At 34.3% G+C, this 21,795-nt stretch overlaps 2 protein-coding genes across 2 annotated transcripts; one reads left to right on the top strand and one right to left on the bottom strand.

The window, feature by feature from the left end:
• Positions 1-1,064: 1,064 nt before the first annotated feature.
• Positions 1,065-14,316, top strand: LOC106659927 (zinc finger protein DPF3-like). Its single transcript, XM_014382707.2, has 8 exons — positions 1,065-1,479; positions 1,620-1,729; positions 2,266-2,517; positions 2,639-2,844; positions 2,927-2,996; positions 8,768-9,214; positions 11,684-11,796; positions 11,911-14,316. The coding sequence occupies exons 1-8, from the start codon at positions 1,163-1,165 to the stop codon at positions 12,040-12,042; spliced, it is 1,647 nt and encodes a 548-aa protein (XP_014238193.1). The 5' UTR covers positions 1,065-1,162; the 3' UTR covers positions 12,043-14,316.
• A 67-nt stretch (positions 14,317-14,383) lies between these two features.
• Positions 14,384-15,617, bottom strand: LOC106659929 (iodotyrosine deiodinase 1). The gene is made up of 4 exons (XM_014382708.2): positions 15,327-15,617; positions 15,047-15,268; positions 14,654-14,970; positions 14,384-14,577 (listed from the first exon to the last, which is right to left on the bottom strand). The coding sequence occupies exons 1-4, from the start codon at positions 15,520-15,522 to the stop codon at positions 14,392-14,394; spliced, it is 921 nt and encodes a 306-aa protein (XP_014238194.1). The 5' UTR covers positions 15,523-15,617; the 3' UTR covers positions 14,384-14,391.
• Between the last annotated feature and the right edge of the window lie 6,178 nt (positions 15,618-21,795).

The following is a 21,795-nucleotide window of genomic DNA, read 5'->3' as shown; positions in this document are numbered from 1 at the left end:
TTTTTTGTGCTAATCCCAATTTAAAGTAACATTTAACTTTAAACTGGGGAAAATTCACAAAAAAGTTCATTTGCACCTATATGCAGTGAAAAAAGAAAGCCTCGGAGCCCGTCATTGAGTCCATCTGAGATGCTCTGAGACTTTTCAGTTTTTTACTCCTATCCGGCAAAATATACCAATGATTTGAAACTTTAGCACGATATACTACAAGTTCATCCAGCAAAAAATCACACCTTACCGATCTCTGAATATTAACCCATATTTTAATATTTAACTTTTCCCTCTTAGCGTGTCTCAATCGAAACGAGAAAAACTATAAAAACCATCGTATCTTATTTATTTTTATCTCATAAACTATTGAGTTTGGAAAATAAGTTTATAGCACAAAAAAGTCTCAGAATCGCTTAAGGAACATCCTCGATTTTTTTCAGAAGTATCGTTTAATTTTATTATTATTTTTTAAAATAACTTTTAAGCATGTAAGTTTGACAGTTTTATTAAAAATTCATCTCGCTTGTCAAAGAAAATATTAGCACACTCGATTTGATCTCAGTCTGTACTCACACAAATTCATTGCATAAGCAATTAATTAATCAAGACTCAATTTTTCTCCGAAATAGCTTTCTCAACTTTTGTACAAAATTCATTCATTCAAACTCTATGAGTCTGCATTAGATTTTTTTTTCAAATACTCCTCGCATCTCAATCGCAAGCTGCGCGATGACCTCTCGTTACAGATTTATATTGCATTCTGAAAGATTTATAATCTTCGGAACGTCGTCTGACCGCAACGCAGTATTTTATAATGAAAAAAGCAAAGCGTGTACTCGATTCTTCGCAGCAGCAACGATGCCAAAGTGCAGTGCACGCAGAGAGCCGAGAGCGTCGTGTTCGTTTCGGAAAAAACAGCAGCAGCGCCGTTGTGCTGTGCGCTGTGCGCAGTGGCGCACAACCACCCCGCGCGCGCACTGTGTCTATGTGTATGTGCACTGCCTATGTGTGCGTGTAATATTTCGACGCGCTGCTGCTGCTCCGTTCTTCGGCCTGGCCGCCGCCGCCGCCAGCCGGCATCATCGTCGTCATCCAGCGCCAATAGTAGTATAGCATTATAAAAGTAGTATAGAGTCAGTCCTCCGATGCGCGTCCTCGGCGAAGCTACAAGATGACGGCGGTGTCGACGACGCTAGCCGGTACCGCGACACCTGCAGCGCTGGCTTCGTCAGCGGCCAGTGGTGCTGCTGCCACTGCGAACAACAACATCAATTCCTCGACGACGACGAGCAACAACAGTATGTGCGCGATCACGAATAACGGCACGACGACGACGACGACGGACACGACGCAGTCGAACGGCAACAACAGCAGCGTCGTCCAGACTGGTGCCAACGGCCAGAAAAATGCGACGGCTGCTGCTGCTGCTGCGGATCCCCAGGAGATCAATCGTCTCGTCAATCGGGACAATCTCGTCAAGATCGAAAGGTAGGAGTAGTCTACGGCCATTGTTTATGTAATTTTGTACGACGACGCTATTTTTCTCTCCTTTTTTCCATGCGTATCATCTGCCATTTGCCAACAACGTCTGCAACGCTCTGTGTCTCTGGTGATACACGCATATATAGTTTCTTGAACGACTCCGCTTACATGGAGGCCATTGAGAACTCGGCTTCGTACAACAGTCGTCTGTGCAGAGAACGCCGTTTACGCATGCCTTTCCTCGACTCGCAGACAGGTAAGCCGTAATGATACATTTTTCGTATATCATACGTACGCGTCACGCACGATTCTCGAGGAATTGAATTTTCGGAGTCGAGGCTCTCGGACGTGTATATATATAGGCACACGACGCCGCTTGTAAATATATGTATCATCCAGCGAAGCTCTGCTGCTGCTGCTATATTGTGGCATTAAGGGCGTGCATGTATAGATATATACACAGAGTCTCTCGACTCTCTTTCTCTCTCTCTGTGTGGGCAAGCCGGAGCAGTGCGACTTTGTGTAGGTGTATGCGTGTGTACCGAGGCTTTATATGTATATAATATTATTATATACACTGTATATAGTGTATACTATCACGACCGCTGCTGCTGCTGTGGCAGAAAAAGATGCGCCAGAGCTGCGAGCACCGAATGCGCCGAAGCGCGCCACCGAACAACCGTGTGGCGCGAAACTGCAGTGGCTTCGAATTTCAGCAGCGGCAGCATATAGTGCCTATACAGTGTTTCTCTACCGAACTGAACTAACATAAACAAAAAATGCTCGTTACAGGAGTCGCTCAAAATCACTCGAATCTCTTCATGTCGTCGCGGGAGCGTCTGCCGGGCTTACAGCACGGCCAACTGTACACATACCCAAGCAAAAGATGGAGGAAAAAGAGAAGACAGTATCTCATGAATTACTTTCATCCGAAGAGGCCGATTCGAGGCGAGATCGAGATCGACGGGATCGGCATCGACGGTACCGATTCGAATACCGTTCCAGGAATTAACGACGACAGTAAAGATTCGTTGGCTCTGAAAGGTATTGTTCAAGCTTTGTAAAAACTTTCTTAAGACTTACCGGCTGTGTTGAAGAAATTTGCTCGTTATTTTTTCACCTTTCTTTTTCTTCATCGATTATAAATCATTTTTTCCATTGCCAGATGAGCACAGTAAAGATGCTTGGTTCTACGACGAACAAGACATGTTGGATATCGATCCTTACGAAGAGCCAGATCCAGACAGCGACTTTGACTATGAAGAGAGCTACAGTAGCAAAAGGAAACGAAGGAAACCAAGAGGAGGTGGTCATCATCCGGGTAGAAGTCATCCTACTTCCAGCGACACACCAACAGGAAAAAGAACAAAAGTAAGATATTCTCGAATACAAAATAAAATGCCATGGCTGCGCGCAAAAAATTTTAATCGATATCACATTAAATTTTTTGCAGGGTGGTGGTCGCGGACGTAAAAAAGCAAACTATGATCCCAGTGATTCTGATAAGCCGTTCGTTTGTGACCGTAAGTTTAATCATAGATACAACTACAAATGACAACTTCCTCTTATTAATTTTACTTCAGTTATTATTATGGCTCCGCTTGTTACTTTAATAATTAGCTGAGCCACAAATGCACTTTGTCAAAGAATTTAATTCTGTTAACAATTTGAGTACCTATTATAAGTAGTGACTTTCACACTGTCTAGATCGATTGATAATTCTAAAAATTGGACAAAGATTTAGCTTAAGTTGAGACTGATGGAAAAAAAAATATATATTAAATAGTTAATATTTATAACGTTATCTGTAATACCAAGTGGAGATAGTTGATGAATCCATCATTTACGATACTTCGTGTATTATATCGATTCGACCAAAAAATAATATTACAAATATTATAAAAATTACACAAAATTTTATTATTGTTTCGATAGTTAAATTTTTCGATGATATATTATATCAATAATATAACATTACTAGAATCACGAGTTATTTATATATATAGATATACTTATATATAAAAAAAAAGATTATATAGCTTACTAATCATGACAAATAGTTGACCAAACCTAGATATGTGCCTACAGCTGTAGTTTTACCTAGTAAAATTTTGGGACTAATCCTAAAACTTAGATAGTAGAAATTCCACTCCTCAAGTAATAATATTGCAAAAATATTTCTTAAATTTTCTGCTCATTTCTTAGAGTAATTGAAGTAAAATTTAGAAATAGCTTGTTGAAATCATTGATAAAAAAAAGCTCTGAAATAATTCGAATGTGCCTGCTGATAATTCTTTATGATGCTCTTATTTAGAAATAGTTAACTAATTCAAAGGTATAAAGTAGATGATATTAATTATTTAAAAACGATATTTTGGGATTTTTATGTGTGATAAACTTTTAATCAAATTTATGTTATATCTCAATATGCTCCAATCATTTACTGGGTGATGCCCATACATGAATGGTTCATCATGATTCCATTTATAATAATTCTGCACTCGTGCAAATTTTTAATCCACTTTCGAAATTGAATTTCTTAAAATTGACAAGACAATCTATCTTTGATACCTTTGGAGAATGATCTTGTGCAAGCAGAAAAAAAACGCATAAACATAAATACAATGAAAAGCAAAAATGTTATTACTTGCCTCACATGTGTAGCAAGCAGATTTTTAGGTGTAATCGAGATTTTATTTAAGCCTTGCATCGTATTAGTTTTGCTTTTTTGGGCTGGAAACCCTCTCACTGCTTGTTTAAAAACACGTTAGAACGATATTTTATAGGCAGATAGGATGTTTTCTAGTGTGAAAGGTATGCAAGTCGTCCCTTGTCCTCTTATATTATTTCCTGATGTAAAATAGCCTCTGGAATTGTTTTCTTGGTTGCATTTTTTTATTAAGACTTTAAAAAAGAATATATTTTAAAAAATCTACACCAAAGTCTTTTCTCATAAAAGATATTTATGTATAATGGACTCTTGTTTAATTGAAAATTTCCAATGATTTTTGAGTGTAAAAAAGAATAAATACATTTCCGTTTAAAATAATAACTATATGATTTTCCAGAAGCTCTTCTTTTTATCAACCACTTTTTTTTTGTTCACTCCAATAATCAATAAGTTATATACAGATCCTTCAAATCCTTGCAATTTTTCTCATAATATTCTTCTTCTAAGACTGTATGTTGTAAAATGGACAGAATTGATGATAAGTTGGTAAAAAAGTAAAAAAAAAATAAGAATAACTTAACAGCTTTAATGTGGATATAACAGAAGGAAAAAAAAAGAAACAGTTTGCCATTGCATTAGGTGATTTTTTTTGTCGTTGCGGGAAAACAAGTACTTTGCAATTTTGCAGTATGCAGTGCACGGTATAAAACCAGACCGGGTCTGGTCTACCATTACGGTCATTCCCACTCTACTTCCTCCGGCGATCCTGCTAAGGAACATAGCCCCAGTCCCGCCGATGTTGAGTCTCGGAACGTAGCATCAGATGCGGTCGCATCGTCGGACCAGCCAGGTTGGAGCCTCAAAAAGAAATAAGCTCAATTTTTAATCTCCTTCCTTTTATCATTATTATTTCTTTTTTTTTTATTAAGCGAAGCGCTCCACTAACCTTTTATTTTCGAAATTTATTTCTCTTTTTTTCGTATCATAGCAACTTTTTAAAAACTTGTCTAAATATCTGATTATTTTTATTTTATTAATTTTTTTACTATTGCAAAATATCGATATTCATGCATCATCATTTCATTTAAATTATCGCATATGATATGTTCCATTTTTTAATCTAAATACTTTTTCCATAGAAGTTCCATTTAATTTCGTATTCGTGCGCTATGTTTAGATTTTGTACAAAATTATCTCTTTTACTGTATATTTTTAATAGTCTAATTCTTAATATTAAAATATATATTTATTATCATTCATTTACACGTTTTTATATTTACATAAGCATAAATTAATTTTTAAAATCTGTGAAAATTTATACAGTCGGTGTTGAAAATGATTACCAAAGTTCTATTAAAATTTTTGTTTCTCGTTATACATATTTTATTAGTACATTTTTTTTCTAAATGTTACTTTTCCATAGAACTTTGATTCTTATCGTCTCTGTGTTAGCCCTTTCTTGATTGGACATATTTTTAGCACAATTATTATTACTTTTTTTTTAAATTTCTATTTCCGTTCCGTTCAGAGCTTGATATCATGTAAATAAATTGCTTATACTCATTTTCTTGCATATAGTTATTCACTTGATATCGAAACTTTTAGATCATAGCATTCTCATAGAGTCCTGTTGAAAATTTTTATCGCTACCGTATATTTATCATCGTTATTTATATACACGAATTTGATTAATGTTGAATTAGTACTGTGCTGGTGATGATTTGCATATCTCACAAATTCGTCCTATGTTTTAAATCTAGAAAAGAAAAAAAAAACAAGGTAAAATTACTTGTCTTCTCAAAGTCAATTTTTCCCACGCACCCATAGAGTGATATGTCATTGTAAATTAACGACATGAAATCTTGAACTAACTTCACGTGTTAAAAAAGAAAATTCGGTAACAAGTATCCCAGCACATTCTAACACAGTTTGCAACAGCATGATGCACTTTATATATCTCACGAATTGCACCTTTTATTAATTATTATATACGTGTATCTATGCAATACGCATGCATCAAAAAAATCAAATTATCATTTACATATCATGGACTCCAAATAATCATCTCGATCGTTCATTTTCCATCATCATTCATATTACATTTCATTCACTAAACGCTCACTTTACTCTCACTTCAATCGATTTCGAATAACAATCATATCGTCATGTTGTCATTGAAAAAAAAAAGTTGATTCTGCTAATGTAACCCGTGTGTTTGTATGAATGTCGTGCGTGTGTGATATTACTTTTTCGCATCATTACATCGTTGATTTTTTCATCATTTTTTTTTTGCTTTTTCTACAAGAACAAATATGTTCGTTCGATTTCGATGAAAAGTTGCTTTTTTTACTCTTTTCCTCTATAATATAAAAGTTTCGTTGCGTCAAATTTACGAAAAAGAAACCAATGTTTTTATACACCTAATGCCAATGACACGTTTTAATGAATATATATAGTAAAGATTAATTAATATGCATGAGATAAATTTTGACACGGAATTCAATTCGAATAAGTGATTCAACTTTGATACCGTCGAAACTTGATAAGTGATTTTTTTCAGTTAATGCTAGCATTGCTGATTGTGTTTGTTTGTTTTTGTTAATTTGTTACGTACTGTGTTACTATTGATTTCTTTTACCAACGTACATCTATACATTAATCTGGTGACAGTAATTTCTTTGTTTTTAATTGAATAAAATTGCATGCTTTTTATTATTAGCCATCATTAATAATAACTATATCTTTAGTTGTGTGATAATGAATTAATGAACCAAACACTCTTTTTTCTGTGTCTCTCGAGCCCACCTTGAAAAAATTAATTCCAACAACTAAACCAAAAAAAAAGACGTGTGAACCGCAAGCAAGAGATAAATTTGTTGATTAAAGTCGTTGGTTGTTATCCAATTCACGAAATCATGTTTTTTTTTGTATATACGTAGTTGCTCAGTAGAAAGTGTTTTTATTGTTGTTATTGTTGACAGTAGATGGGTGATTAAATTTTAACATCAATTTTTGAATATAATATATTTGAAAAGCATATCATACAATATAACTTATTATTATTATGTACGAAAGCTAAAATCAAAAACAGAAAAAAAGATTACCATATTTTTAGTAGCACTGTATATTGTCGCATTTCTAATCTCTCACGAAAAAAACACATACACACTCACATAATTATAATTTTATTATATTACCGGCATGATTGAATTAATCTGCACAAAAAGTAAAGTAATACATTATTTACATTATTCATATCCGATAGTACGTAGACATTACTTTTTCAAGAAATCAAAAGCTCCTTCATTTCGATGGCGTTAAGCACGCCTATGAAAAAAAGAAACACGATTTATATTATCTTTAGATTTATCGTTCAAAGAGCTAAAATTAGAGCATAGTCTGTATTATTGGGCATTACTTTGATCGAGCTGAGTGTGTATATTATATATCAATCGATGACATGCATATATACAATATAGCCGTTAAGAAATGCGTTTTCAATGACCAAAAATATCATGTCAATTTGTTTTTGAAAAAGTTTGTAAAAAAATACATATTATTCTGTTCAATAAATTCTTGTATAAGTACAACGCAAACGTATCTTTTGATTTTTTGTGTTTTTTCTCACTCATCATTTTTTTCATTCTCGAATACAACAAAAAAAAAAAGAAAATTAAGTGTACGACATACAGAGTTCATTATAATGAGATAAAGAGAAGATCGAGAAATCGATGTTCGAATTCGTAGTACACGAGACAATCGCAATCGCCTCTAACAAATATGGTAATTATCGTAAAACATAAAAGTCACTATAAGTTTTTTACATTAAAAATTGTATTTCTGTATAATTCATATGTATATGTGGGTTAAAGGGTGACAAGAGACGAAGAAAAAAGAGCTCACACATAGGCTGAGAGAGATGTGCATGCAAAAAAAAAATGACCCGTTGATTTTTCTATTCTTGATGTGCGTATAATATTGTGGCGCAAGGTATTTTTCATCTTCTTTTTCTATTCTACTGTATTCTCTCGAGTTATTTATTAATTTTTTTTCTTATTATATCTTATACAGCTATAAAAATCTACCTTATTATTCTTATTATTACAACTACTATATTTTTAATCATAAATCAAGATTGCTAATTAATTGAAAACTGATATATTTTGCTCTTCAGACCCGTGGCATTTCAATCGAATCGTTTACTTATTTAAAAAAATAATGCCTCGAGTCTCGAGAGCAACGCGTATCCTCCCGCATATACCCTCATTTTTGCCTGATAATTAATTTAAAAAAAAAAAAAAAAAAAAATTGGNAGAGAACAACCGCTACGCAACACTCTCTTCTGCAGCTGCAGCGGCGGAAGCTCGACACGACGACCCACGCACTCATCTCGTGTGTACTTCGTGATGATTGATAAAAAAATTGTTTGTTTCGAAAAATATCGAACTCCGTGGCGACGACCACCGTTGCAGCCAAAAACCATAGCCAGAGTTCTCTCGGAGCGGCAGCAGCAGAGCACGCGCGTCTCTCTTTCTTTTTTTTTTTGCGTTATCTTCTTAACTTCATCACACACAAGTCTCTCATCATGAAAAATGTTTCGTTCCGCCCTTGTGTCTACCGCAGCTATGGGTGCCAGCTCGACCAGCCTCGGCATCAAGGACACGGCGGATCAGCGCAGCATGTCACCGGCCCTAGGACAGAACAACGGCGCCATGTCCGGCAGCGGTATCGTCGGTGGTACCGGCTTACCGCCGACCAGCGCAGGCTCGCCGAAGCCCGTCCTACTGCCGGACGGCACGCCCATGCCGCTGCAACCCGGTCAGCAAGGCGCACAGGCAACGCCGCCGACAGGGCAACAGTCGGGCGCCGCGACGACGACGATGACGCCGCAGCAACAGCAGCTCCATCAGGGCAATCATCATCACGCCGGCGGCGCCGAAGCCAGCAAGAAGGGCAAGGGTCCGGCCCAGCCGTCGCCCTACTGCGACTTCTGCCTCGGCGACGCGCGCGAGAACAAGAAGACCGGCGGCTCCGAGGAGCTCGTTTCCTGCAGCGACTGCGGCCGATCAGGTAAGGCCAACAACAACACCAACAACATCACCACTACCACTACTAGTAGTAGTAATGGTCAACAACAGCAGCAGCAGCCACTGCCACTGCCACCGCAACCGGTGGTGGAAGAGAAGACCAAGCGCAAGTACACGAGACGCGCCAATAATCACAATTTATAAGAAAAAAAAAACAAACAAACAAACAAAAAAAAAAATTATAAATTGGAGACTCTTCTGGCGGCGCTGTGTGTTTACCGGTTGATTTATATAATGATATTGTAGTTTTTGAGAATGAGTGCGTGAGGGGTGAGACGAGAACAAAAAAAGACGATTTTTAAATCATCTTATGATGCTTTTTCGTGAAAGTCACGAGTGGTCCAAAAAATCGAATCAAGGACTTTCAAAATCATTTACTGAAACGTTAAATCAGTATTTCTAAATCGAACGCATTTTATTTTTGATAAATTTTTTTTTTATTTTATCTTGCCGCTGCCAGTATTATCACGATAAATATTTCGAATCTTTTATTACTACTTTTTTTTTTTAACGAGACAACGAGTGATCTCATCTATTCGTAAAATTACTTTTATTCAAAAGTATTAATCATCGACTTTGTGCAATATTAAAGAAAAAAAAAACGTATTCATTTCCTCGATCTTAAGCTTTAAATGTTTCTTTGCAACTGCGCAGCTACATATGTGATATTTTAATTGATCGGGTTGTTTAAAAAAAACAAAGCTTAAATGTTGAATTACTTTGTTAGTATGAACATAATAGTGAATGCTCATTTTATTTCAAGGCATTGCTAATTGTTGAAAAAAAGTAATACTCACTTTTTATAGTTGTGTAAGAATATCGTTTCCAATTCACGATATCAGATTTGCGAATTGACACTGAAGTTCGCAAGTGTTTTTTAACGTGAGATTTCAATCTTAATCAATCATAACATAATCAAATCCGTAAGAAAATTTGATAGAAAAAAGAAAGTTCAAAGCAGTCAATCAAAAGCACAATACAAATCTTTACTTGTACTCAGCTGCTTGATACTTGTAAAACGAACAAAAAAAAAAATCAGAAATTCTCGGTCAAATCATGTTCTATTAAGGATTACTTAGCAACGCTATTTATTCAACCAAGAACACGATGTGCCCTTATAAACGTTTCAAGAAAAAAAATCCATATTAATAAATAAAATCGACCATTTGTAAAAATAATCATCATGCAACGCTTGACGGCGTCTAATCGCCTTAAGAACTTTCATATGATGAATTTCGCAGCATTGTATACGTAAAATAATTTTACTATCTCGACGTTTTCTTTTTGAATTTTGCTTCTAATTTTACTCTTCCCTCCCAACGGTGCAATGTAAAAAAAAATGAAAAAATAGTTCCTCTTCGTTATAAAGCAAGATGTAGATGATTATTTGATATACTTAAGTACTTTTTAATTGAATCTTGAGTAAACTCGTCGAAATTGATCGGTTTTCCGTTGATGATTGATATTAAATTTACCGATACGATTGATTGCTCATCATGATGTACGACGAACCGAAAACTATTTAATGTCAACGGAGAATCTTGATTTGAGAAAAAAAAAGACATTATTTACATTTGGTTCAGGAGCCGAACGGTATGGTGAACTGAACCAATTCCGACTCTCGCATCACCGAATCGAGTGTCGAAAAAGTAAAAAAAAAAAAGCTCTCGAGTAAAGAAACAAAAAAAGAAATATGAGTATGAGTGTGATAGACAAAGAAATACGTATTATTTATAATCATAGAATATAATGAAAAAAGTGCGAGACTGCGAGAGTGTGCTGTACTTTTATATTGTGCTGTGAAAGAAAGAACGTGAACAAATCCAAGTTACGACTCCCCGCTATGTGAATTTTTGTTGGTTTTTTCTTTTTCAACCACTACGTTTTTTTTTTTTTTTTGAAACTATCTTAAACTCCGCAAAATATCAAATTTCACAAAAAGAGAAAAGAATCAATGATGTTCGAAAAAAATGATCATGATAAAAAAAGAAAAGAAAGAAGTAAAACAGAGTATACTGAATAAAAACACGCTGAACCGATATAAACATACATTATGATTGTTTATTGTTTTTATTCTGGACGTTTAAGTAGTGCTGAGGAAAGGTGAAGCAAGAAAATTTCACGCGGGTTCTCGTCGAAATGAGTGATAAATGATTGCCAAAAAAAAAAAATTGATTAATTAATTGATTAACGAACAGCCTCTCAAAATTCACATCAAATCGATGATAAAAAAAAGCAAAGCATTTGAATCAAAATTGATTGTCTTGGAGTTCACTGTTCTTCGGCACAAGATAAATGTCCTAGGCACCCTATCGTCATTCTTGTTCCTTGATTCATCGATCCTATATATATACAAAAATTTTTTATTTCTGTTCGCTCTACAAACGAAACGTTTTGTTCTGTTTTTTTCTCTCTCGCTTATCGTCGATTAACACGACGTTAACAAACACAGGTCACCCGACGTGCTTACAATTCACCGCTAACATGATCGTTTCGGTGCGCAAATACAGATGGCAGTGCATCGAGTGCAAGTGCTGCTCGATGTGTGGGACGTCCGACAATGACGTAAGTAGTACATCGCCGGTAACGCCGATTTTTTTTTTTTTTTTTCAATTTTTTCGTTGCATCTCGCATTGTGTGCTTATTATTTATTTTTTTTTTTTGTTCGAAAATCATCAGGATCAACTGTTGTTCTGCGACGATTGCGATCGAGGTTACCACATGTACTGTCTCAATCCGCCGCTCACTTCTCCGCCCGAGGGCTCTTGGTCTTGTAGACTGTGCATCGCCGAGTTCCATCAGGCCAAGTAACCAACGGAGCGGAAGGATCCGCAAAGCGACACGGCGTATTCAGAGAGTTTACAGCTGCTCCGGGATCTTCTGAAGTTTCCTTTATCCACTGTATCGAGCCGATCGCGGCGACGACGCGCTCCTGTATATGAAGCTATTTTTTTATTTTTTTCATTAGGAATCTAATAACGATAACGATGACACGGCAACGACTAGATTACGAAAAATGCATGAATATATAAATATAGTCGATAGATTTTCCGCAAGAGCGCGATCTTTTCTATATGATCAACTTTTTTCGACTTCTTTTTTTCACTTTTTTTTTCTTTCAATTTGTATACAGCAATGTAAAATTTACCTGTATTTAATTTAAAATTCAAAGGTGCTCTGCGGTATGTATAGTTTTAAAGTGATTCGTTCATGAATGTAGAATTTATCTGTAAAGTTTGTTAGCCCAAACGCTTGAATCATCACATTTTCAATTGTTCGAATTGGATATATTATATTGCGAACGATATAGTGACGAATCGACAACGATTATACGCTTAACAGTACCCGTTTTTTTTTCTAAGCCAACATAATAATAATTCAGGTCACGCAGAAGTGTGATTTTTAAATTATAAAAATGAATGGATAAAACTCTCGCACAAATGTCATAATGATCTCAGATATAAGTGTATCGTTCGCGCGCTTGTGACTACTTTTATCAATGTATAACTCGACCTTGATTGTAAATGTTTAATGTACGAATTTATACCGAATTCTTTTTTACTCAATGATGAATTGCAGCTTGAACATTGATTTTTTTTAGATATTTATGGAACGTGAACATATTTTTTATATTACTCTTAGTCGTGCGCAGTTTTGAAAATCAACCTTGTGATTTTTTGTTTGTTTTAGTGTCGATGTATCATAATAATTTATTTTTTCTTGAAATTGAATAATGGATTTACTTTTGAAAGATTTTTTTGGAAAATTCGTTTATTGTCGACGAATGTTGTTTAATAGAGGGACAAGTGGAAACAACTACACTAAAAAAATAGTTTAGATAGTATTATAAAAGGTTCATTCAAACAAAATGAGTATATTTTGTTATATCCAACAAATTTTTTTCTTTGGAACAATAAATTATTCATTTAAAGCAATGAAATATTTATTTTAATTTACTAATTATGTAGATTCAAACAAATATCTGATTTAAGTAAATGAACTATAAATACTACTACATTTTTTTTAGTGTACGTTATTATTCCGCCGGTAAGCAAGTAAAACACTTGTAATTAAATGCATACGATTCTTATTTCTTGTTAAGTAAGATATCTGTCCTTACCATTTGTAAATTATTGTAATTATAAGTGTATTATGTTGACAATATTCATAGGGATGTATCGTTAAGTTAACCAATTGATAAAATCATCGAAAACTTAGAGGTAAAAACCTCGGTCCAGACATCATTTGTGGCTTTTACTATGACTTGAAATTCAAAAAATTATAGTGTAAAATTTAATAGCTATGATTTTCATACATATTCATTAAAAAAAAAAAATTCTCGTTTTCGATGAACTTGAATGTATGTAAAATCGCATCTGAGAATATCACAAATATATGAGATTTAAATTTCAGTTTAACTGAAGAAAAAAAGTATTATAAAATTCAAATTGAACATTGTGTCCTCGTTGAAAGTGATTTTTTTGTTATTAATTCATTTTGCTGCTCTATTGAGTTTACATTTTTGTGATGATTCTCAACGATTTTTTGTTTGTTTGTAATAATTGTAGTTAATTCCTAGGATTATTCGTACCTTAGTGGAATATAATTTTGCCTTTAAATCTAAAGATACTCAAAAGATCGAAGTCCTGTTCAGATTGACAAAAAGCAAAAACCGATTGCATTGATTTTTAATAAGCGAGGATTCGAATGTTGGTTAAAAAAAAGTTCCAATGCAGTCCGAATACATCCTTTGGTTGTTGTGTGTTGTAAACGCAGTATTTTTTTAACACAAAATCCTATTTTATACGGAAACGATTGTGTCACGTACTTAATTATTATTTTTAAAATCTTTTACTACTGTGGTGATATATATAAAGAAGAAACAAATAAACAAACAAACGGAGGAATTAAAAGAATGGCGAACTTTTGATTTTTTATTATTATTAATCATTATTATTTTTTAAACACTTTTTCTAGCGTGTAATCGAGCATGTTTGCATATTATAGGACGTAAAATTCTGATATAGCGTAACGTGTAATTGTAAAATAACTTACCGCAGCTAATAAGATTTTATTATTATTAACAGCGCATTTTGCTAAATAAATGCAATTTGAATATACATCTTTATACTCGTCGTTCATTTCTCAGCATATGCCCTCCTACTCGAACTCGACGAGAATGTCGTCGAGCTGCTTGCGTTGTAAATCGGGAACCGTCGCGTCCTCGGCCGGATACCCAATTGGCAGCAACAGGGCGAGCTTCTCGTTGGCCGGTCGGCCGAGCAGCTGCCTCAGAGCCGGTCCGCAGTTAAGCGGCGTTGACGTCAGCGTCACGAGTCCGCAGTACTGTGTAAACGAATCATTTTTATTCATTTTTCTCATACACCATCGTCATGAAAATTAGCTGGAACGTCGATCGCACCTGTATGGCCGTTATCAGTATGCCGCAGGCGATGGCGACGCTCATATCCTTGTAGTAGTGTATCTTTTTCCCGCCGTTCGGTAGGCGTCCGTACTCCTGCTTGAACGCGAGAATCAGGTAAGGCGCCTCGGTCAGGTAGTCCTTGTGCCAATCCGTGCGCAGGGGCTTCAGATCGGCCGTCCATCTCTTGCCCATGCGCTTCTTGTAATTGATCTCCTCCTCGCGCTCGACGATCTCGCGAATTTGACGTTTGAGCTCGTCGTTGGACACGACGCAGAACGTCCAGGGCTCGGTGTGAGCGCCACTCGGTGCTGTGCCTGCGTAAAAACAAAAATAAATGAATCGAGCCAAGTCATTTTTTTTTGTCGAACCCGATTTGGTTATTATAATTACCGGCAGCTTTCACGATATTGCGAACGACTTGTCGGGGAACGGGCTCGGAGCTGAAAAATCGCAGGGTCCGTCGAGCGTTCGCGATGGCGTAGAACTCCGCCGACTTTTCGATCATCTCGTCGACGCTCGGCCTCGCGTAAACGTATTTCACGTGTTTCAAGTCTCGCGGTAGATACGGCCCGTCCTCCTCTTCCTTCGTTTCTTCCTCGGTCTCGGCGAATTCTGACCGACACACAGTTTTTGGGTAAAATTGATATGTTTGAATCGTCGATATATTTACCTTCATCCGGCGCGAGTTCCAGCGATTTGTTCGCAGAGTAGAGCTGCGAACCTTTGCTGGATCGGCGTTTGGTTTTGTCGATCAACAATTGGACGAAAAAACTGACGGATACGCCGACGACGATGATCGCGAACACGTAGTGGCCGTATTTCGAGAAAAACGGCAGAAACTCCGACTTTGAGTATCCCGATAACATGTTGATGATTTTATCGATAAGAGAACATTTACACTGAGTTTTATTCGATTTCGACAGGCTTCATTTTTTTTTTTTTTTTTTAATTTACTTGAACTAAAAAACAGGTACATAAATCGATGCCCGTCATCCGTTTTCTTGTATGTTCTCGCAAAGACTGCGGTGGCTGGAATATCATCACGCATTGTTTGGCTCTCATTATCCCCCACCACTGATTTTCCATACGCGAATAGATGCAGTTCACGTTGTGTCCTCATTTTATAAGAACGATTACAAAACGAACGATTATAGACTTATATTTTCATAATAATTGTTCGAGCTTCGCGATCGGGCAAGAAAACATCTGTCGTGCTGTATTCAATAAAATGTAAAAAGCGTTAACTTTTACTAAAGAGCCCGAAAAAATATTCGAATTTGAGTTTACAATAAGTTTGACGTATAATGTATTTTAAAATATTGCAAATTTTCTAAAAAAAGGATGTTTTTTGCTAGAATTTTTTTTCATTTGAATTTATAATTCATTTATGATTTTTTATGAGCTTAAAGTGTATATTAGGGTGGTTCGCTTTTGCAAAAATGATCGAAATCGCGTTTACGTCATGGTGATTCTTAAAGTTCAAGTCTTTAAGAAAAGAAAGCCGGATTCAGAATCTCTGAAAAGTGTCGTGAACCGGTGTCGATAGATTTTCGAAAAAACCACTTTTTTAACGAAAATAATTATTTTAGGACGATGCGGAGCTTCGAAAAAAACTAGGAAAAAATTTTTCTAGTTTTTTGCTTCAAAAGGTGTGTTAGGTAATTGGAAAAAATCTGAAAAAAAATTGAGGATGTATTTTTCATAGCAATAAAAAACTGAAAAAATGTCTGAGTTCATATCGGCTCATATCGCCGTATTTCGTTTTTCAGAGTTTTTAATGATTTTATCTGAAGGCTTGGAGTACACAAAAATCTGAAAAAAATTCAAGGTTGTTTGGGTTGTTGAAAAGTATTTTTATGAATTTTTTCAGATTTTTTAATTACTTCAGGCCTTCAGAATGAATGTAGATAGAAAATAAACGTTTGTACCAGAAGTGGGGGGTTGGAAGGGGGGAGGGGATTTAAAATGTTGGTTTTGGGACCTTTTTAGTATGTAATATAATATAACATACCAAAAGTGCGTCAAGATCGGTGTCATGCGTGCGCACGGTTTTGTAAAAAAGTATTATTTTGACCCACATTCAAGATGCAAGTAGACAGGGCATCAAAAATTTGTTCGGCATTAGCTGTAAAAAAAATACGATATATGCTCGTCTATTCGCCTAATTACTTGTGAGAGCGACATTCATGAGTCGATGCCACCTGGCGGCGTGTAACGTAAACACCGTTCGTTTTAAAAATTGTACAAATTTATCAAATAATCAAGACCAAAGGCTATCACCTAGACTTGAAAACTGATCTGCAAGTAATTGAATTCATTTTAAAGATAAGGGGCCGCAACGAAGAAAATTTAGTTCCAGAATTTGCGAGTAAGTAATTTGATATTCCATGCGTAATAAGTTTTATTTACTCGTGATTTTTTTCTCATTTAAATGCAGATAATCCGGAAGCTTCCCGCCGTTTCTGAAAGAAAAAAATGATGATTGCAGTCGAAAGAATCACAGATTGCATTTGATTTATGCACAATGGAGTTTGATGAAAAATTCCACAAAGTCAAAGAATTGTCACATAATAAACTGGAACCGATTGTGCAATTTACCTAGGTATTACTTTAAAAAAAAGTAGCAATCGGAAAACCCATTGAAGAGTTCCTAGTTCCCCTATATCCTAGTGCAGTTCACGTTGCGTCGTCATTTTATAATAACGATTATAAAACGGGTTATGGGATTATATTTTCACAATAATTGTTCAAGTTTCGCGATCATCTAAGAAAACGTCTGTCGCGCTGCATTCAATAATACAAGATAATTCAAGATTTGTTGTTTCAACAAATAACAGCTTATCAATTAGATAATTTTTAAAATAAATACATTTTTGACAATGAACTCGAAAAATGCAATACTTTAAGTTTACAACGAGATTGACTTACCGATTGTGTTAATAAAACATAAGCATTCGTGAAAAAAACGTACGCGCGTTAACGCGTGCCTGAAGTGCTATATAGGTCATTGCGATGCTTCGGGGATAATAATCATGTATAATTGCAAGCAATCGTTCGTATCTTTTATCCGCTGGTATTAACGATGCGTAATGTTTTTCTTTTCTCTGCGCAAAATAAATGCGCGTCTGTAATATAGTGATTTATTATTAATTTTCGACGCGACGATATTACGATATAAAGTCAATAGTGCAGTCGAAGTAGAGCGACTTTAACTTACCCTTAAAATTAACAATCTATTCGCAAAAAAATCTCTCAAAGGAATCGTTGACAAGTTGAAATTTCAAACTGTTTCAAATATTGTAAAGATGATGTGTTAACAGACAAATCGGTACCTAAATCGTAAACAATATGATGGCTAATGATTTTGTAATCGTCCCTCGAAACCGCTACGCGGTGAAGGCGGCTGCGCAATCTCGGTGCCTGCACTGTAAAGACGGAAGAATCGAATCGACTGTAGCAAGTTGGCCCCTTGAAAAAGGTAATACTTATTTATATGAACTATATATTATTTATATATTATATATTATATATTATATATTATTTACATATAAACTTTTATAAACTTTTATTAATTGATATAAACATTCAGATTCGAGGCTCTGCTGAAGGTAATTATGAATGTTTATAGTTACAATTATCAACAAAAAATTAAAAATCTGTAAAATTTAATAAAATTTTATAAAAGTTTATAGAATTTATGAATGAATTGCCACACACATATACATATAGGACACATACAGCCATTTGTTGAGAATTCAATGAAGTCTATGAATATGTAAACAAAATTGTCGTACAATGGCCTAGTTGAAAAGATCATTTTAAAGTATATCATAAAGCTTACCTCTAAGAGGAGGCAAAAGAAAAGAAAAATACAACATGATAGAATTTAAATATCGCAGTTGTTCTAGCATCGACAAATCAAATAAATTACATAAACTTTTATAAACTAAAATAAAATTCTTATTAGGTTTATAAACTATTATAAAAAGTTTATACATTTTTATATTTTATAATTCAGAATTCAAAATTGCTAAATAGAAAGATCTATAAACTTTTAAAAACTTTTATGAAATTTTATTATCTTTTATAATCATGAAATAGTTTTTATTTACTGTTCATAACTATTTATTAAAGTTGACATTATTGTAACTGAAAAATGAAAAAAACTCAAAATCGCCATTAACTCTGCTGAAATTTTATAAACTAGCTTCTGTAAACCTTTATTAACTTTTATAAGAGTCTCAAATCCGAATGTTTTTATTAATTAATAAAAGTTTATAGAGTTTATAAAGTTTTATTAGCTTTTCTAAAAGAAACGATGTTCCATAGGGTGGAAAAGAATATTCAAAAAAATTTTAAATAAAAATAACTTCGGTTTTTCTAACCGAAGTAATCGCTAATTTTTATGCTTCTTTCTGGTAATAATTTATACAATTTTTTTAAGAATACTGAAAAAGTAGCTTTATAAAATTACCCACCACTTTATCACAAATCTCTGGTTTGAAACATTTTTTAGCTAATTTTCCTGTATATACGAACCCACACTCATAGACACACGTGCGTAACGTAGGTGTCTGGAGAGCTTTGAATCATTGTCAGAAAAAACTTCGAATTCGTCGCTCGCGGTACCGCAGCTTGTGCGGGTGTATAATAGATATTGTATATGATTGATTGTCTATGAATCGAGAAGGACTACAATATTTTGGTTTGAAATTTTTTCAAAATTTCTTCTATACCCTCGAATTTTCGTGGCCACCGGATTTTAGTCAAGATTATAAGTATTTAAGAGGTATTAGTAAACATTGAAGTACAAATTTCGGAGAAATTCTCACTTCGAGCCTCTGAAAAAGGATAATCCCCGAAAATTCCCCGAAGTTCCCAAAAATTTTAAAGAAGTTCGGAAAGGTGAGTGACATTGAAAACTAGTGACGTTTTTCAGATCAGAACAAAAAACAAATTTGACATTCGAATTTACAGAAAATGGGCCGTATATGAGAATCACAGGGGATACAGATACATTGTCGACAGCGACATTTATCTGTATTAAATTCACACGTTGAGTCATACCTACATCAATATACGTTTACTCATGATAAAAAATGAGACCTCAAGCATCATTCGGTTATATATGCTATTGAAAAAAAAAATTAAGCGCAACGTTTTACGATAAAAACCAAAGAATTTTTCCCTTTTATTAGTTTATACACTTGTATATGCACCAGCATTTTATGTCTAATTTTAATGAACTCATTTTTTCAATAAAAAGAGTTAGTTTGTAACTTTTTTCTAATACCATCTAAAGGAAAAATTTCTGTGTAAAACATAATCGATTCCAATTAATTTAGTTGATTCAAAGCTTCGTGGCAAATTGCGATAAAAACGCGCTATTCACATTTTGGATGTACTTATGAAAAATGACAATAAATGTAATGCAATAAGAATACGTGAACAATTTATTGGCTATTTATTCATCGGCTGGGCTAATTCCTATGAGGGATTTTCACCTCGTACAGCTTCAGCTGCTGCTGTGTCTGTTTCTGCTAAAACTTCAATGATTTCTATTTTTCATTTCTTTTCTCTTCTCCTTGGTATACTTAACTTCAACTCTTCTTACTTATAATATTCGAGCTGTCAAAATATGCTAGCTAGCAACGTGAAAAGCAGTAATACCTTGTGACAAACACCATGCACCACTGTGTGTTGTTGGATTAAAGTTCCCCGGCCATCAGATGGCCCACAGAGAAAGCGCGCGCTTATGTTTTCCAAAGAATATTGTGTATGAAAAAATTGTATTGAAACTTCACGAATGGAAATACCAAATGAAGTTATAATTCCAAAAATTTTATTAAAACGAAGACATATATATAATTGTTCGACAAATCAATTACGCTTGAGTGATGATAATTGTGCAAAAAAACTTTTTTTTAACTTGCGTGACGATTTTTTTATTGTAATTGATTGTGGCTAGAGGTAGAATTAAAACCGGAAGAATTAAAACAAAAAATTATAACATTATATGTGTTATGATTTTACGAAAGATATTAAATTATTTTACTACATTTAATTAACTTTACGATTAATGTAACATCAATACTTTCCTGTTACTATTAAATAGTTTACAAATACACGAAAGAATTTCTAATGAAAATTGCTATGTTCGCTGGGAAAAGTTTATACATTACTTCAACCTATACAAAAGATCCGCTATAATTGGGCGCTGAAAATCCTTCTATTAGTGTAAAAGTATTTTCAATGTTGAGATCCTTGCAAAATGTAATAAACGCTATAATTTTTTTAAAGTTGACAATTTTTAAATTTTATGCAAAATAATTGTTTCCATGATTAAGATTTATATTTTGTTAGTAAAATGTATGTATTCGGTATTATTTATTTTCAAATCGGAGATTAAAAATATGTAAAAAAAAATTAAAACATTTCACCACTTTTTTGATGATTAGTCTAAAATTATGCACAGGCTACGAAACATTTCAATAACTAAGAAAGCAATAAATATTTTGAATCATTTGACTGAATAGCACATCCCCCGTGGACATGTGTGCATGTAAATGTGAAATTCTTTACAGCTTTGTTTCCCCCACTTTCTTCGATCTTGTCCTCTCGCTACATAAATATTCAGTGAAACAGATCACCGCAACAGTTCAATTGGTGAGCTTAGATGAAGAATATCAGTTTAAAGTTTCAAAGATTTAGTGTTATGCGCAGGTAAGAATAAGTGATATTATTCTAACTTTTAATCATTTATTATGCTAATTCTATTTTGACTGCTCGATTATTTTCTCTCTTACTTCAATTTTATCAATCATATCAAATAAAAACAAAGCTGTATTTTTAATATCCATTCTCTTTGCATTCTGTTACGTTCCAAATCTAAATAACTTTTTGATCATTAAATGTGGCTGATGAATTTCAAGCTACAATAAATTTATTTGTTTTTACTATTTTACATAATTTTATTTTACAATATTCATGAGTAAAACTCTGCATTAGTCCTATACTTTTAAATTGTTTAAACCTAAAAACCATGGCTAAACAATTATCTATTGACAAATTTTGTTTTTTTATTTTATTAACGATGAAGTTATGAAGATTATATAGAATCATCGTCGACCTCGACTTTC

This window comes from Trichogramma pretiosum, unplaced genomic scaffold (assembly GCF_000599845.2).
Source record: "Trichogramma pretiosum strain Unisexual culture from Peru unplaced genomic scaffold, Tpre_2.0 scaffold21, whole genome shotgun sequence".
NCBI lineage: Eukaryota > Metazoa > Arthropoda > Insecta > Hymenoptera > Trichogrammatidae > Trichogramma > Trichogramma pretiosum.
Note: the sequence above shows the minus strand (reverse complement) of the source record. Positions and strands in the feature narration are given on the sequence as shown.

Bases quoted from the DNA above. Each gene is read 5' to 3' on its own strand.
- LOC106659927 (XM_014382707.2), top strand. From the start codon at position 1,163: ATGACGGCGGTGTCGACGACGCTAGCCGGTACCGCGACACCTGCAGCG. The intron at 2,997-8,767 runs GTAAGTTTAATC...TGTCTACCGCAG, and splicing joins TAAGCCGTTCGTTTGTGACC to CTATGGGTGCCAGCTCGACC. The intron at 9,215-11,683 runs GTAAGGCCAACA...TAACAAACACAG, and splicing joins CAGCGACTGCGGCCGATCAG to GTCACCCGACGTGCTTACAA.
- LOC106659929 (XM_014382708.2), bottom strand. From the start codon at position 15,522: ATGTTATCGGGATACTCAAAGTCGGAGTTTCTGCCGTTTTTCTCGAAA. The intron at 14,971-15,046 runs GTAATTATAATA...GTTTTTACGCAG, and splicing joins CAATATCGTGAAAGCTGCCG to GCACAGCACCGAGTGGCGCT. The intron at 14,578-14,653 runs GTGCGATCGACG...TCGTTTACACAG, and splicing joins TACTGATAACGGCCATACAG to TACTGCGGACTCGTGACGCT.